The following is a 19,033-nucleotide window of genomic DNA, read 5'->3' as shown; positions in this document are numbered from 1 at the left end:
AGTAAACTCACTTAAATTATGGTTGTCCTTTTTTTGCCTTTCCTTTACAAAAGCGCGAACTTCTGCCTCTAAAAAAAAAGCAGGGTGAGAAGAGAAACTGAATTTATAGTATACTTTCTCTCAACAAAATGCCTCTTTACTGTGGTATGGACTACTCATACTGTACAGTCTGCACATTTTCTGTATGCATAAAATACTCAAACGATACAGCAAACTGCCTATAAATTCTGTATCCCACAATTCAATGTGCTAGACTTGCCCCTTTTAGCCCATTTTTACATAAAATCTAATTCAGAATTCAAAATAATGGTATAATGGTATTATGATGGTTGACACTTACACTTACCTTTACATGGTCACATGACAATGTAAAAATGAAATGTCATCATTTGTGGCATGGCATGTCATATCATAATTATCGTGGAATAATACCTATGCACATTCATTCTACTACACAGTATTTTTAGCAGTAAGCTAGTATTTAATTCAAAACATGATTGATCTTAAAAATAATTTTATATATAACAACTTAACAATTCTACATACAATATTAGAGTATATACACATTGTACCAACTTCATAACTCGCATACTATAACCCATACGCCCTCTAGAGGACACAGTGCAAATTCCCATTCGAAAGGGAACGTCTCAGGTAACACATGTAACCACGGTTTCCCTAAAGATGATGTGTCCCTTTGAGGGTCCTATGGGGAATACATGACACATGAGTCTAAACATTACAATAAACTTGATATTGGCAGGCGGCAGCCTATAACGTCACAGCTGGTGTGGCCGAGAGTATTAAAGGGCACCTGTGAAATACATCATGCACTTCTTGTTTGAAGGATACATGCAGGAAGTCCTGAAGCATGGGAAAAAGGGACGCAGTGTCTCATTCCCCTTTCAGGGAACCATGGTTACATGCATAACCTGAAACGTTCCCTTGAATGGGAACTCACGCTCCCCTAGAGGGCGTCTGTGGAACGATACACCAACGCCGCCATGCTGAAGGAATGAATGCTTTATTGGTTAAGCTAAGTCAAAGACTCAAACGAGTCCTCACCCCTGCACTAGCAATGCAATCACAAACCGGAGCTTACGGGTAAATCTAATTCATAAAACAATTTTAATCCATAAAATGATTATTATGTTTCTGTTTTGTTAACAGACATGCAAGACATGGAGAGAAATCTTCGAACGTACCCACAGGAAACCCTTCAGGCCTTTGATAGCTGTCAAACTTGCTACAGGAGCTGGGCTTGTCCATCATGTGCATCATGGCTGGAGATGGAGCAACTGTGTAGCATATGAGCATATGTTTCACTCATATCATCATTCAAATGACATTTCTACAGACTTTAAAAAGGTGAAACACAATTAAATAGATCTTCAGAATGCCTGGAGGGGCTTAGACGCTACAGAACGATGTTAACTAATTCATATGTCTCTTACCAGAGAATTCCCTTTTAATGTTGGGCAGGTTACCAGGGCATGAGTTACTGACAGAGATTCCTGGAGGCGGCATGCCCGGGTTACCATACATGTCCAAGAGGTTCGCTGACACAGGGATCTAGAAACACGGGAACACACACATTACATATTCTGTAATGCATCATATGGCTTCAGAAGACAGTCACTGGGATTCCCATTCACTGTCACTGTGCGGAAAAGAGCAGCTTGCACGTCCTGCCTACGACATGAGAGTGAGTAAATGAAGACTATTCACTGTTCCTCTGCACTCAGACAGATATTAGATCAGGTGTTGACAGCTGCTTCACGCTGCTGTCGGCAATACTGACACCAGCCACAGCTCTGATTGTGTGACAAGGCACAGAAAGAGACAAAGTCTCACCAAGTTTAAAGCTAATTAAAAATACACATGAGTCACTGTAGTTCTTGAAACTTACAGGCAGTATTGAGGAAAGTTACTTTTAAGTAATGCATTACATATTATGTTATTCCATAAAAAATAAAAAAATAAAGTAATGCATTATTTTTGCGGTACTTTTTGTCACATGGGCTGTGCTTGATTGTTTGTTTCTTAATAACAAACACTCAAAAGTTATATTTTTGGCAACAAGACCTTTTCACACCAAAAGTGACATGAATAAGCCTCAAGCTGAAGGAAATGCCTCTGAACTTACTAAATAAAATAAATGAAAACTAAATATCATTATATTAACTGTTTTTTTGCTAGTAAATTTAAATAATTACATATTTTATTATATTAGTACTCATTTTTGTTTTAAGCAAATAAAATATAATAATGAATATTTCATTATATTCACTCTTTTTTAAACAAAATGGAAAAAATACACATTTAATTATATTACTACCATTGTTTGTATAGTTTTGGTTTGCAAAATGAAAATACTAAAATAAAAATAAATGTAAATAAATATTTCATTATATTAACATTTAAAAAATATAAATAAATATAAATTATAGGAACTTTTTTTTGTTTTTGCAAGTGGATTTAAGTACAGAAGTGATAAAAGCATAAAAGTGTATTTACCGTGTTGGCCATCTGAAGTCCGGGGTCCAACGAGAGTCCCATGACATCATCATTGTAACTGGATTCCAAACCAATGATGTCATCAATGACATCATCCATCTGAGTAAAATCATGGGCAATAGATATCATCAGCTGTCAGTGCTCAGCTACAGTATGACGCACTATGAAGTCAGTTAACGTGTCTTGTGTGCAGCGGTAAATTTATTAAATCAATCCATTTCCCATTGTGAAAATCACTAGTTAATCTGACATACATCCCAAAGAGCTGTGTACTTCCTCTCAGCGTGCCAATGTCAGACTCGGTCTAATCTATTAACACTTCCTAAAGCACAGCTCTCTCTCTCTATCACAGCGTGAACAGTGACGCAATCCAGCCAGCTGCTTCAGCGAGACGTTCACAGCGACACAAGCCTCCAGGCTGGAGGTGGTTTTATCAATCATCCGGTAATGAGATCTAAAATGACATCTTCATAATGTCTCTACATCGTTTACACGTTGCTCTTGGTGAACCTGTCAGGATCCTGTCACCTCTGTCTCGTCTTGTTTATGGTGTCCATGTTTTGTTCGTGTCTTTGTGTTGAGCACATGCTTTCTGTTTTGTTTATTTGCCTTGTGCTCAGTATTATGTCTTCCTCATATCCTCCTGTTTCTATTCTCCCTGTGTGTTTCTGTCCTGGTTTGTTGTGTGTCATAGCTTGTCTTCTCGCTCCTGTCTTGGTCCCGTCGGTCCGTCTTATTAATGGGTTTAAACCCTGCCATAGGGCCTTTTGCTTTGACTGTGACCTGGGCTCTTGTATGTTTATGTTAAGTTTTGTGGTCTATTTACATTGCAAAAAATAATATAATAAGTAAGTCATGGAAACTTTACATTACTTTAACTCATCAGAATATGTTGAGCAATTTTAGCTGAGTTTTTAAGTTAAGTTGATATGACAAAAAAGTTGAATATACTTCAATTTAAGGCAGCAACTGAACTTTTTGTATATGGGTTGAAACAGCTGGAATATTGGATTAATCAGCTTTTTCAGCACTTTTTTTCACCCTTACAGAACTGTGTGTCATATTTCACATTTATTTATTTATTTTTGAAGAAATTATTTTGTATAATATTTTTATGACAATTCAAGGATTCATTACCTTTTATCCATGGTCCACTTAAAAATGTCAGTTTGTTATTTTATTTTATTTTTTGTAAAAAAAAAACAGATATTATAATAGCACACATATATTTTGTGCACCTGTTTTTCAGTTTGCTTGTAGTCGCCTTTAATTTACAGTTTTTACTCTGTCTGTTTCTGAATTCCTGAGTCTTGAGCTCAAGATAATGAATAGAAAATGTTAAAGTCATTTATCTATATTTAATTATATAATTTATTTTTTACAATTTAAATACCTTTGAAAAACAGATTGAGGATAAATGGATAAATTAGATAAATGTCCTGATATTTTTTTCTATATTTGATCTCCAAAGACCTATTTTGGTTGATAAATATCAAATATAAATATCGAATTACTTTTTAAAAATTGAACTAAATCTGCTGCAATTATCCTAAAGTAGCCACTATTTTTAGAAAGTGCTGAAGTGAAATATCACAGTATTTTGTGTCATTACCTCTTTTTCGCAGTTGGAGTTGAGGGTCAGTAAGGCCATGGGACTGTTGGGGGCGCTGTTGCCCGGCCCCGGAGGCATTCCCCCGTGGTCAGGGGCCTGGCTGGGACACGGCAAACTCACAGCCTGCGAGCCGAGCTTTCCTCCCAGGGTGGTGCACAGATACGCCTTCACCTGCTGCCTCTGAGCCTGCTGGATGTGATACTTCGTGGGGTTTTCAAGATGTGTTTGAACCTTCAGACAGAGAGAGAGAGAGAGAGAGAGAGAGAGAGAGAGAGAGAAGAGTCAGAAACACAGACAGGAAATAATCACACATGATGAGTAAGTACCATGTAACACATTTAAGAGCTTAAGAACTATTTAATTCATTTGTAATTAACTATTCAAAAACTACAAATCTACTGTTGCTGTTTTTTTTCCCTGTCATAATTACATTATATTTGTGAAATAAAGTAGACACACTGAACCAGACAATTTATATATATATATATATATATATATATATATATATATATATATATATATATATATATATATATATATATATATATATATATTATAACCCATTTAGACACATTTATTAATATCAGTAATTATTTTTAACTTAAAATTACAATACATTTTGTAAAAATAGACTATTTTGTTTAGGTAAAATATTTTGAGAGATATATATTTTGTTTACTTTCTCTTTTATTTATTTTTTTCTCTATTGGTGCTGTAATGTAAATCGTTGCCAATTGAGAAATAAAATAAACACTGAACCACACAGATAATATGTATGTATGCATGTGTGCATTTATTTAGTACGTGTAAAAATTATAAAAACGACCAGCGACAAGGTTATTATGTCTAAAAATGTTCATGTGTATACACTATTTATTTTTAAGAATGTATTTTATGATATTACTTAACAACAACAATGATAATTGTTATGAAGGAGAGTCAGAGGCGTTCGGATCCAACTGCAGCATTTATTCAACAGAATGGTCAGACAGGCAGAAATCAGGAATGGCATCAGGTGTGTCAGGGATATCAAGAATCATAAACTGTACCGAGCAGAGATCGGGGCAGGCAGCAGAGAATCAGAGTTGAAATACACAATCCAAAAGGTCAGACACGGAAACACAAACACAGGGAAAACGCTCGGTAATGTAAGACGGGGCTTAACAAGACTTCGCAAAGTGTCTGTGTGTGTGAGTGCTGCTTATATGTGTGTGTAAATGAGGTGCAGGTGTGGCAAGGAGATTAGCTGATGAATGAGGTGCAGGTGTGGCAAGGTGATAGTGATGCAGTGAGTCATGGGAGATGTAGTTCGGGTGTGGTGCAACAGTATGAGAGGTGCTAGTGTCCAAGTGATGCTATGGTGACATCTGGTGGTTGATGGGTGTGATGGTCCTGAGTGGAGTGCCCTCTACTGAAGTTCATTGGCTCTCCAGCTAATGATCGTGACAATAATAATAATAGTTTGTCGTAGTAGTAGTAGACATGATTAAACACTAAAGATAATAACCTGAATCATTTTATCCCATGTGTAACTTCCAAGCAATCTGCTATCACTGTTCCTTCATCAAATCAGTAATAATTACCGTCATTTTCCAAAACAGACTCCCATTCTATTCAAAGCTCAGTTATTCATCTCTTAAGAGTCCTTAAGTTCCTCCTCCACATGAGCCATGCAAACAAAATGACCTTTACACTCACAGGTCACGACTTGTGACACACTTAACAACAGTTTCAGGACAAACACGACAAGCCTAGAGTACAGATTGTATTTATTTATTATAATCATAATTATTAGTAGTAGCAGTGATTATAGCAGTAGTTTTAGTATATGCATTATACAATTATACATTTTTATAATTCTGTATGAGCACTCAATGGCTGTGAATGAATCCTCAACCTTGAACACTATTTGATCAGCTGAAGCTACTTCTAATCTAATCTATTAAACTGACCTGACCAATAAAGAATGCAAATGGTTATGCCAAAATGGGTGAATAACTGATTAGATTTGCCTGTTGAATAATTAACACAAGACACACCAAACACAACTGAACTTGCGCCTTGTATAAGTATGCCTTTATGCGTTTATGCAGAAATTTTAAGGTCAGTGTGAGGTTGAAACAGTGGAGTCTTTCTGCAGCTCCAAAGTGACTCCAGCAGCTAACATCTGCACCTCCATTCAGCCCAATGCACAGTTATTCAGATCTCAGCGCCGTAAACCAAATAAACCTGATGAAACCCACAAGTGATCTTTGACAGCCGAATGCCATTTATATTTCCCGCTCTTCTCTGAGGAACGATAAAGTACACATGACTCAACAGAATAACACTGCTCTCTGAAAACAGCATCCAGTGTACTTTGCTAATACAAATTTACGTTCTGATTTTTTCACAGGTGCTTTACTTGAATATTTTCAATTGTGTGTTGTATTGTTTTGGAACAACATAAGGGTGAATAAATGATGAGCTTGCATTTTTTGAGTGAACTTTCCCTTTAAGTATGTCATTTATTTTCCCTATGTTTCTAAAACTGTATCTAAGTAGCAGAACATCTTATAGATTTAGAGGTTGACTTTTTAGACTTGGGACAGCAAGCAACCAACTAGCAACCAAAAAAATACACACTAGCAACCACCTAGCAACTCTGAGAACCAATGAAAACCATTCAGAACAACGTAGCAATGTGGCATTGAGTTTGTAATGGTAAAAATCTAGTAGTTTAAATAGCTGCTTAAATAAAAAAAAATGCATGATCTCTAAGAAACAGAGAATTTGCAATAAAAATGTATAAATACATGAATTAAATAAAATCTAAAGAATTCTGGTCACTCTTTATTTTAAGGACCAGTTGTAAATATTAACTAACTGTTAACTATGATTTGTGCCTCAATAAACTCCAAATCAGTATATCAGAATGATTTCTGAAGGATCATGTGACACTGAAGAATTCAGTAATGATGCTGAAAATACATCTATGCACTGTGCTATATATGCATACATCTGAAAGGCATCCATAAACAATCATGAGACTTTATAAATAACTCGTTGAAATGGCTGAGCCAATGCAACTCAACACATTCTTTCCATTAACCACAGTGTTACTGAACGCTCATAAAACTCATTTACATTGTACATACAAAGAAAGTGTTTGGACACTGAATGTAAATCAGTCTTTTAACAAAGAAAAATTATGTTATCATTTATTTACTACAAAAGTAGTTGATATGGGTGTCTAATGATTTATGTCAAGTGGCACATTTTAATATGCTATATTTTATTGTTCACAAATGATTTTTTTTTCAGTTGTTTTTGGTGCTTTATCGTCTTAGCAACAGCCCCATTTACTTTTAATGTACAGTAAAAAGCATATCAGATATTCTGCTAAAACCTCTGCTAAACTAATGTGAGGTTAAGTAAGGTATGACATCAGGTCAGTGAGTGATGTATCTTCTCTTTGTGCAAAATATATTCAAGTCAATCTCATAAAATTCAACAATGGATTATGTACCCACTAAAGCCCCAAATCTAAAGTTGAATAACAAACTTTCCTGCATGCTGTTGAAAGTTTTCTAAAACATTTTGTTAAAGCACACGCTCAAGCAATTCAGAGGGCAAAAGGCAACTAACAAAGATTGGCCTTCTTCTTCTCATCATTGCTCGACTTGTGTGCCTTGTCTTTGCCTCCGGCGAGATACTGTCACAAGAACATCCTTCTCAATGCTGAGGCAGCAAGAATGAGACACATTGTCTGGGGTTTAGAAGATTTACCAGTGCAGTCCTGATCTATCAAACAGCTGCATGCATATGAAAATGTTTCTTCTGAACATGGACAAAACTCTTGTTGATTCGCTTGTGTGCTCTAGGGGTTCATACTAGTGGTCGAAGGATATTTGTTTTCCAAGTGGCCAAAATCTGATAAAACACAAACTTACACTAGCAGTCAAAAGTGGATGGGAGCATAGTATGTTGTTCTAGAACTTGGATATACCTTTCTGCATTGATGGTGCCTTTCCAGATGTGTAAGCTGCCCATGCCACACACACTCATGCAACCCCATACCATCAGAGATGCAGGCTTCTGAACTGAGCACTAATAACAACTTGGGTTGTCCTTGTCTTCTTTAGTCCGGATGACATGGTGTCCCAGTTTTCCAAAAAGAACTTTAAATTTTGATTCGTCTGACCACAGAACAGTTTTCCACTTTGTCACAGTCCATTTTAAATGAGCCTTGGCCTAGAAAATGCCTGCGCATCTGGATCATGTTTAGATATGGCTTCTTTTTTGACCTATAGAGCTTTAGCCGGCAACAGCAAATGGCACGGTGGATTGTGTTCACAACAATGTTTTCTGGAAGTATTCCTGAGCCCATGTTTTGATTTACATTACAGTATCATTCTTGTATGTGATGCAGTGTCGTCTAAGGGCCCGAAGATCACAGGCATCCAGTATGGTTTTCCGGCCTTGACCCTTATGCCCAGAGATTTTTATGATCTTTGGATGATATTATGCACTGTAAAGTCCTTTCTGATATTGCGCCACTATTTTTCGCCACAGCATTGGGGGAATTGGTGATCCTCTGCCCATCTTGACTTCTGAGAGACACTGCCACTCTGAGAGGCTCTTTTTATACCCAATCATGTTACCAATTGACCTAATAAATTGCAAATTGGTCCTCCAGCTGTTCCTTATATACATTGAACTTTTCCGGCCTCTTATTGCTACCTTTCCCAACTTTTTTGGAATATGTAACTCTCATGAAATCCAAAATGAGCCAATATTTGGCATGCCATTTAAAAATGTCACACTTTCAACATTTGTTATGTTATCTATATTCTATTGTGAATAAAATATAAGTTTATGAGATTTGTAAATTATTCTATTCCTTTTTTTACTCACAATTTGTACAGTGTCCCAACTTCTTTGGAATCGAGTTTGTATATAAATACTGTTCAGTTTCTTGCACAGACTGATATTTTTGTGTCTTTTACACATCAATGTATCGTCACGAGCCACAGGGTTAAATTTGGTTTTGTTTGTTTTTTTCACTCTCAAAGCCGTGATTCCCATTCACTTCCATTATATGACTAACAGACTGCAATGGTTTGTTAAAAATCTTTGTTTGTGTTCTACTAAAAAAAGTTACCTACATCTTGAATGCCCTAGGGGTAAGCAGATAAACATAAATTTGTAATATTTGGGTGAACCATCCGTTTAAGAAAGAATATTATGTCGCTGTTTACTCACCCTCATGTCATTCCAAAACCATATAACTTCTTTAAACATAAAAAAAAGGAAAATATTTAGCAGAATGTTGTGGCTGATCCTATCCATACACTGCAAGTGAATAGAGAATGAAGTTATTTGGAACCAAAAATAAAGTTTTCTAAATTACATACTAAAGTTTTGTATGAAGACTAATATATATATATATATATATATATATAATTGTTGTTAATTTTTCATTGTTTTGTTTTAGTTTTTCTTTAAAATATTGTGTATAGTGAATGGTGAAACTGATCCCTCAGCTATGATCCTACATCCCACTTTTCCAGCTTATTTCCCTCTTCCCAGCATTAAATATTCACTGGAATGAAACGAGCAGTCCTAATTACAGGCATTCTTTGCTGAATTAGCGTTTGGTGTGTGCTAAGACTGTTCTTGCCTTTGTCTCACTCCCAAACCTGATCCTTTACTTATTTCTGAAAAGATCAAAGGTCACTTGGCTAATTAGGGGCCAATCAGTCTTTAGGCAAACTCATCTGAGCTTAATGTTTCAATTTTCAAGTCCAGCGGCTCTGCCTGGTACACCTTAGCTAATTTTGCATCGCTTTGGGAAGGGGGCGACTAAGCTAGCCAGAGACAGATAGTCTCAAAGCTTTCTTTTTCTGCTTTCTTTTGATCGCTTGCTCAGTTCTATTCTCATAAAAAAAGCTTTCATGCCCTCTTGTATAACAGGAACTTGTAAAACTTCAAAGCTGTCATTTATAGTTTTCAGTGGGAAACAATTGAATCAATCAGAGCAAAGGTATTTTCTCAGTTTAAAGTGGTTTCAAACATTTATTCACAATCAGCTGCACTTTTTCTCATACTTTATACTTTATTTCTAAATATTTTTACTATTTTCCACTAAGTCTCTACTCACTCTTTCTACACTTATTTTATTATATATTTCTAAGCTCCTACTTATTTTTTTGGATATGACTTTTTGTTATGATAGTTTTTGAATTTGCTGCTGCTGAATTACAGTTTTTTTATTCGCTTTGGTACTATTTTCACAAATAAGGTGTACATTTTCAAAACTCAAAAATCCAAACTGATCACACTTGTAACACAGATAGTCATTCTTTCAAAACCTGATCTCATGCTTTAATTCAGTTGCACATGTTTTCATTACATATAATCATTGTTTCAAACACAAGATTATTGTAATATGTAATGAGAACATTTGGTTTAATCACCGAAACACAACAGTATGATCTTCTTTCAGTTTAGTACTTTTAACATTCAGTTCATCCAACAGCAAACAATGCAAGATACTGGTTCCAAATCAGCCTTAGAAGGGCTGAAATTAATATCCTACAGTACTATAAAAGACAGATTACACAGTTTTCACATTAGGCAATACACTTATATACCAATATATTTAATACATTACCTCTACAATACAGTAATTTGGGTGAATTTGTTTTTATTTTTCAGATATAATTGTAACGTAGGTATACTTTCTATAATGAAATTCAACTAAATGAGAAGAAAACATAACATTTAGTGGACACGTTACATTAATTTGGCTCAAGCCTGTCTTGAGCATTTGGCCATAGATTCTCATCCACATCACAATGAATGTTATCATTGTTCAAGCACCTTGGAAAAAACCTTTTGGCGTGGTGAAATCCATGCTTGACATTGGTCTACACTGATGTCATTACATGCATCATCCATGGCCTGAAGGAGGGAAGCACGCTCAAGGGGTTGGCGATCATAGACCTTCCACCTCCATGCTGAAATAATGTTGAGGAAGGGAGAGTATTGAGACAGGTAGAGGGGTCATGAATCGGGGATGGGCCTGAAACCATGCTTGAACTACCTCTGAATGGTGGAACCTGACATTGTCCCACACAATTACATAAGTGACCCCTTCACCTTGACAGGCAGGCTCAATTTCATTGAGAAACTCAATAAGATGTGCAGCATTATAGGAGCCAAGTAATGGCCTACGTCCTACAACACCATCTTCAGAGATAACTGCTCACATGGAGATGTTTCCGGTTCTGACTCCCTCTCTCTGATGACCAACCCTTTGACGGGCCCCATGCCCACCTCTCTGACCTCTCTGTTGGGGTCCACCTCTCTGATGCATCCCTTGTCCACAAGCTCTTTCTATTCCTTGCTGTCTATCCTGCTCCATGTTGAAAGAAATTGCCAGTGTTTACACACCCACTTTTATATAGTGACCAATTGTGGTTACCACTATGTGAAATCAATTAGCAATAAGTATTCATCATGTGTGGTTACACATAATTTATATGTTTGTACAAACATACATTTTTATTTCTGTAGTTCTCAAAATCCATATACTGTATATTGCTGACAAACCCATTTAAAATCTATAGGTTTACCAAACGGTTCTGTGATTAACCATTAAGATCAGTTGGATTAAATAATAGACAAATGTATTAAACTGAAAGAGATGAGATACAAATCAAAAGTTTGATAGTAAGAGATTTATGAAAGGTGGTTACTGTGAATGAAACATTTATAAAGTTGAAACACTTATTTTGTGTAGTGAAAAGGATACTTTGTGGTTTTGTGTATTGTACTAACACAATCGAAAATATGCTGAAATGTTTGAAGAAAGTGCACTTTTGATGATCTGTTGTGATATTAGTACTATGAGTTGTGAAAATCTACACCTTGCTTGTGAAAATAGTACCAAAGCGAATAAAAAAAACTGTATTGTTGGTTTTTGCTGTAGTTGTAGATCATTGCTGCTGCTGCAAGCAAGTGCAGGAACTTGCTACTGACAATGCATACGGTGATACGGTGCCATGAGTATTTTAGACATACTGCTGCTGCACAAATAGCATATAAAATAACCCCATAGCAGATTTATACAGGTGGAGCTGGGGAAGGGGGAGAGTTTCAGAGAAACTGAAAGTGCTGCAGGAATCTCTACTCAATCTAATATAAATGCAAGGTAGCAAGCTTATTGGCTGCATATGGAGCATAAAGTCGTTTAACTCTTTGAATATCATCAGTTACGTTAACAACACGTCAGCCTGCGCCATCTAAAGTTGCATGTTTGAACTATATATTTCTAAGTTTCTACTTAGTCTTTCTACACTCTTCTAAATATTTTTTTTTAGAATATTTCAATGTTTCTACTAATATTTTCTATACTTTTTTTGTAAATATGTTGTTATACTTCTAAGTTTTTACTAAGTTTTCTTCACTTTTCTACATTCTTTAACTATATTTCTAAGTTTTCTATTTTTTTTTACACTTTTCTTAATACTTTTACTATATAAGTCCCTTGTCATTTTGTCTTACACTTTTCTCATTATTTGAGCCTTTATTTTTATCTGCAGTATTTGAGTATAAGATGTCCATCTTTTATTAAATATCTTTTAAATGTTTTGACAAGCATTCTTACTTGACCGAAACCTGCCATGAATTGACTCTGATACATATTTCTGTTGTTGAAATCAAATAAAATGTAATGTGGATAAAATATAAACTAGAGTTTTCATGATTAGGGGCAAAAATACAAACTAAACTGGCAAAGGAATTTGACCCTTTAATCTCTTAAACTGTCTCCTCTACTCATTTATGAATGAACAGAAATCAAAAGGGAACCATTTTTCAGAGACTTTTGGCTACGAATTATGCATTCACATACTTTTATAAGTACAGTGATACTTAAATACACATTTAACTCTATTTCTTTCTAGTATGTTTTGTATATAATGTTGCTAAAACCAAACCACTGTGTTTGTTTGTGGTAAGATGAAATCTGAGCATGTGTTTGGATTGAATTCAGTGTGTTTTAATAGTTGACAGCCGTTCAGTGGTTTGAATGACCAGCACATCTTCAGCTTAGCATAAGTAACGACTGAATGAACAGAAATACTACGTTAAGATTATGGAGTACACGCCATGCCATTTTATCCTTTGATATGAGCCACTCAAAATCAGATGCTAAACTTTGAGATGTTTTTAAACAAGACTAAGGGATTTCACAAGGTTTCAGTGTTTCAACTGTCTGTATGCCTTTAAATATATATCCTTTTATTTACACATCGTTCAGTTAATGTACACTGAAATTTAGAAAAATTAGTCTTTTTAAAGTACAGTGCACATTTCTTTCATTTTCATTCACGATATAGTATTTGGATCAGACTGGTTGTACAGAAGCATGCTGGGTGGTCTAGATTTGTGTTATCAGCTTCTGTTGACAAGGGAGCGTCACGCATAAATATAGTACATTTCACACGCCTTGCATGAGATTCAAAATATGGGAACATTAATTGCTTCATAAATATCTCTAAGGTGTTTCAACACTATATGAACAAAATAGAAACACTGCAAAAAAACTGAGTACAGAATAATTTTTCTCTTCAAGAAAATGTCTGATTTTTCATCTCAACATGTAAAAGAAACCAACAACACAGAAGTGGAAAAATATATAATAATTACACTGGTAATATAAGTGAATGTAAAACTAGGTTTCATATATAAAATGAATTAATAGTAAAAATAAAAAAATAAAAAAAAAAATAAAAAAAACAATATACACTGATTTGGAAAAATATGTAATGATTAAACTGATAATATTAGAAGTGCTTCTAAAATTAAAAACAACTCAAAAAACATAATAGTTTGAAAAACAGCATTGAACATGAACATTTTATAATAATTAAACAAAAAAAAAAATTAACCAAACATAAAAATCATAAATCATAAAAGAAAGTACAAAAAAAAAACAAAAAAAAACAAACAAGAGCATGTTAGCTAGCTAAGACGTTAACATAGGTAAAAGCCAAACACTTAATCTAGACAAATCCTAAAAATATGTGTCATAGTCATGCAATATCACTTTTATCGATGCATTTTCCAACAATCACTTATACAGCATTATTCTCATGCCTATCAAAGACAGCTGGCAATTACTTTTCCCCGAAAAAATGACCAAATGTAACATAACGGCTCTTACCGAGTGACATTAGCACCCCGAGTCCTTTGGGATGCGGCAGATTTAGTTGTAATTATCACAGTCTGTGCACAATAGCACAGAAATCAGTAACAGTCTATAGTTCCACAGACTAACAAGGAATCAAAGCTATGAAAAGATTTTGAATGTAGCTGAGCAAATAGGATTAAAGATGGCTAATTCCAAGAGGCTGGAGCACAGCATGCATTAAAGAGGAATTCTCTGGGGAAAGATAATCCCCATATGCGTTTTAACACACTTCACTGTCCCCTGCCCACCCCGCTCCCTCTCTCCCTCACAGGCAGTATCATAATCAGACACGCTTCAGCTGATAAAGACTCAAGTTCAAGTTGAACTGAGTGAAGAACAAATGCATTATATACTAATGCTGGCACAGCTAAAGCATGGGAAGTTGAGGAGAATGTCAGCATGGAAAACATGGTCAACATGAGGCTTTGCTGTGAAATCCTGTTCAATTATTTGATTTCACACGCTGTTACAAACCAATGTGTGTCAGAATTAATAGCAAAGTGCAAGTATTTGTTGCATTCTCAGTGTCGCCACAAGGCATTATAGCGAGAATTAGCATAAACAGTTTGTTTGTGACCGGTTTTCTCTTTCAGGTCAACTACTGTCAAAACTAAGCAAGAGTTTGAAAAAAAATTTGCGGGACATGTAAAGCGCAGCCATATTAGACAAAATGTATATGTACACGATGTACATCATTATTAATTGCATTGTTATGTACAAAACTAATATTCAAAAGTAGTGTATTATGCACTTTTTTTATTTAAAAGTACTGCTATATGAACAAAAGTGCTATAACATTTGCTTTACAAACACTTTAAACAAATAAGGTGCTTTTTTTAACATTAATATTCCTTTTACATAGTAGCAGTTAAAATATTTATTGTAAATCTCAACTTATAACATTAATGTAATTAAATTAAACATAAAATAAGCCTTTTGTCACCGCCAGGACATTACAGTTTAGATTGTTATAAAAAAAACAAGTTATGCTCTGAGTCCAGAGACTTGATCATAACATAATAAAAGGCACCTTCCTAGTAGAGACCTGCACTATATTGCGGGACGCAATGCAACAGAGTGCAGCGCAGGACAACACTTGATTAGCGGGTACAGACTTGTATGTGCGGGATGCGGGAAAATAATTAGGGTGATTGAGTGTGTTTGACACCCTAAGCCCGGTTCATTTGACTAGTTTGATCGCTCCGTGCCACCCTTGGGCGGGCTATATTTAGTAGACCCTGGTTCGGTTGGAAGAGGTGGGCCAGAGCACAGTTATATATCGATCTGTTAGTGTGAGGGCTAACCGCACCAGAGTGTGGAGCATAACAATATATTGTGTGAGGGCCATGTGCCACCTCGTTCCACACAACTCAAAATAATAAACCACAAAGTAAAAAAAAAATAACAATGCACTCCACTGTCCTGAGCAAGAGCGCTTTTCTTTTGTCTTCATGTGCTATCAGAAATGTCCTATTTCCCACTTATGAAGTCGTGATTACGAGCTGCATTCTTTTGTGGTTTGTGTATGTTGATGCTTAGCCTAAATAATTTGATCGGAAGCATCCCTTCCTGTGACTTATGGTTGTCTGTATGTGCATTCAGAGCAAGTGAGCAATGGACTTTAATAATAATAAAAAACTGCGTTAATGTGCGATGAAATAATTGTTGGCGTCATTCAATTAATGAGTTAACGTGATAATAACGTGTTAACTTGCCCAGCCCTAATATATTTATATATAACATAACAAGACTTAATACATCCAAATTGTATAAATATGTAATCTACTTCACTTTACTGCAACACTGCAGTCCAGCAGTTTAAAAGTTTATTTTCCTTTAATTTAGCTAAGAAGCCACTTCTATTGGTCTTCAATTGGTCACATGACTTCAATGATATGAATTCAAAAGGCAGAGTTAACCAAACTTGAACTTTGGAAAATTTGGATGAGCTTGCATTTCTTTTCTTCTGCATTCACATCATGCGTATTAATGGAAGTCAATTAAAAAAAGTGTAGCGTGACCAGCCCTTTAAACAAGACAATGCACCTGGCCAACCATTCGCCAGTTTCTATTGCGAATTTGCCACAGTTTCATGCTTTTAGAACCATTTTATTTATAAAGGGAAACAGTATTATTTGACCATTTGTTTTGAGCAGTAACCATCCAATTATGGATGAAAAATCCATTCAATTTATTTTGATTCATAAGATCTTGATTTTAGCCACGTTTAACTCAATTTGCCCAATTTTGTGATTCAGATTCAGTCTGATTTACAAGATCTTGATTGACATTTAATTTTATTATGAAACATTTGGGAATATTTCAATTATAACTGGGCTATACCGGTCATGTTGTATGTTTTTGATTCACTAAAAATCACATATTTTAGTTATAATGTTGGGCAATTTTAGTGCACAATATAGGGCAGTATTATAATCAGATCAATCAGATCTTTCTGAACTTTTCATTTAAAAAATGCCTAAGAGTAATTTATTTTGGAAATTGGGCAGCACTGGCCAAGTTACATGTTTTTGATTCATACACGAGTCATTATTACCTAACGTTAGTACGTTAGAATCTTATCGTATAAGCATAAGTACAAAAATATGTCATGATAAGGAAACAAAACATACATAAGTCGCACTGGACTATAAGTTGCATTTATTTAGAACCAAGAACCAAGAGAAACTATTACCGTCTACAGCCGCGAGAGGGCTGTAGATGGTAATGTTTTCTCTTGGTTCATGTCAAATTAATTTTGTTAAATAAGTTGCACCTGACTATAAGTCGCAGGACCAGCCAAACTATGAAAAAAGGTGTGACTTATAGTCCGGAAAATAGAGTACTTCCATGATGGCTACACGTCACAGGATAACACATTTTAATAATGCACGCCTATGTTCTACATTGGCTGGTCGCGAACAACTTGACCCCACCTACAAACATGCCATTCTATTAATGACTGCTTCTCTAATCTCAGGGAGTTCAACAGGGGATTCACCAAAAGCTAAAAGCTTGCTGTTGAATGATGGATCAGTATATATATTTTTTAATAGAGCGTTCAAAATACAGAACTAGTGCTAAACGATTAATTGCATTTTTTGATAATATCGCAATATGAAAAAAACAAAATATTTATTGCAGTGGCTGCAATTATGCTTGGTCACATGATACGCGAGAGTAAAGAGATGTGTTCGACTGGACTTGAAGATCGTTCGGTGTATGACATCAAAGTACAGCAAGAGCAAGCATAAAGAGGGTAGCCTAATAAAGGGTGCGCGAGGGCCATCAGCACAAAAAGAAACTAAATTAAACCGTAAACAAGGATGTTACTTAGAATGGGAGATAGATCGGTGTGTGACGGGGAAGAGAAAAACCATAGATGATGTCGCACAGAACCAGGCAGGTGCTGGTTATTAAAAGGCTAAATTCAGAAAATATGATGAGGCATATCTTACTCTCGGCTTCACTCACTGTGTCTTTAACAGATGCTAAAATTGTCGTGTCACACCGCAACAGCTCTACTGTACTCTGGATCCGACAAAGCGACCATTGTAAATCATTTTAACTTTGTGTCAGTACATCATAAATAGAGCAAGGCATCAGTTTTGTTTAGTCGCTCCACGCTGCATCCAGTGTAGACAGTGACAGTGTGTATTTGGCTGCTCATGTCCGCTATAAACAGTGTTTAATGTCGTTGGTGAGGAGGGAAACCTGTGTGTCCTATGCCTTAGCTGACTTAGCTAATACTAACAATTATTCTCTCTATGCTATTTTCAATGTTTCAAGTGATGCAGGTGATTTTTCCCTGTAAGTTTTTTTACATTAAAAAAGCATTATTCATAATGTTAAGTGAAGTTATTTGGCGCAGACAGTTAACATTGTTTAAAAAGTGCAGTCCACATGTTTACATGTTTATTAAAGTGACTTTGAATTACCAAAAGTAGTGTGGTAAAGCAACAGATTTTTTTTTATATTTCTGCAATTTGTATATTAATGTTTACACTAGGTTTATTTGTCAGTGCTTTATGTTGTCATAATTATTACATGTTTTCAAGGTTGGAAGTTCAACAAATTAGTCAATACAATCCTGTGATTGTAGTTGTTTAATAAAAATGTCATTCATATCAATTCATCCATCACCTAATTTCACTTTTGCTATTTTAACGACGGAAAAGTGGTCCGTGCACTGGGGCGCATTTTTGGAATGGGTTGTCCCTATTCTCTTAATGAGTAATGGGCGTAACATTCACTACACCAATCAGAGTGTCATCTCCCATTCCCTTTAAGAGCGAGATGCGCTCGTGCCATGGCGGATCGCTATTTACATGATGGAATTTGTTGGCGGAAAAGCTGAACGCTTCTCAAGTGAAGAAACCGATCTGCTCATGCGCAAAGTTAAAGTGCTAGCAGATCATCTATGGGACAAGCAGGAATCCACCAAAGCTTCCAGAGCTGAAGAAGGCGTGGGATGAAGTAGAATTTCATTCATCATTATAAGTATTGAATTGCAAATAGGTAGCCTAATTCTAATACACGCAATGACTATTCATCATTAAATTTGTATATTTATGTTAGCACATAATGTAGCCTACACAATAATATTCTTTTACACTGTAATCCTTTTGTTTTTAATATTTGGAATGACATCCCTGTGTGTAATA

At 35.5% G+C, this 19,033-nt stretch overlaps 1 protein-coding gene across 3 annotated transcripts in view; it reads right to left on the bottom strand.

The window, feature by feature from the left end:
- The window catches only part of LOC113094047 (microphthalmia-associated transcription factor-like), a 52,684-nt gene that overhangs the window by 5,144 nt on the left and 28,507 nt on the right, over positions 1-19,033 (bottom strand). For all 3 annotated transcript variants that reach the window (XM_026259683.1, XM_026259685.1, XM_026259684.1), the window contains 5 exons: positions 4,130-4,360; positions 2,518-2,616; positions 1,455-1,572; positions 1,206-1,298; positions 12-68 (listed from right to left, as the gene is read on the bottom strand). In XM_026259683.1, coding sequence (XP_026115468.1) covers positions 12-68; positions 1,206-1,298; positions 1,455-1,572; positions 2,518-2,616; positions 4,130-4,360 — 598 coding nt within the window. The remainder of the gene's footprint in view (positions 1-11; positions 69-1,205; positions 1,299-1,454; positions 1,573-2,517; positions 2,617-4,129; positions 4,361-19,033) is intronic.

This window comes from Carassius auratus, unplaced genomic scaffold (genome assembly GCF_003368295.1).
Source record: "Carassius auratus strain Wakin unplaced genomic scaffold, ASM336829v1 scaf_tig00215236, whole genome shotgun sequence".
In the NCBI taxonomy this organism is placed as follows: Eukaryota; Metazoa; Chordata; class Actinopteri; order Cypriniformes; family Cyprinidae; genus Carassius; species Carassius auratus.
This window is presented reverse-complemented; position numbering and strand designations above follow the sequence as displayed.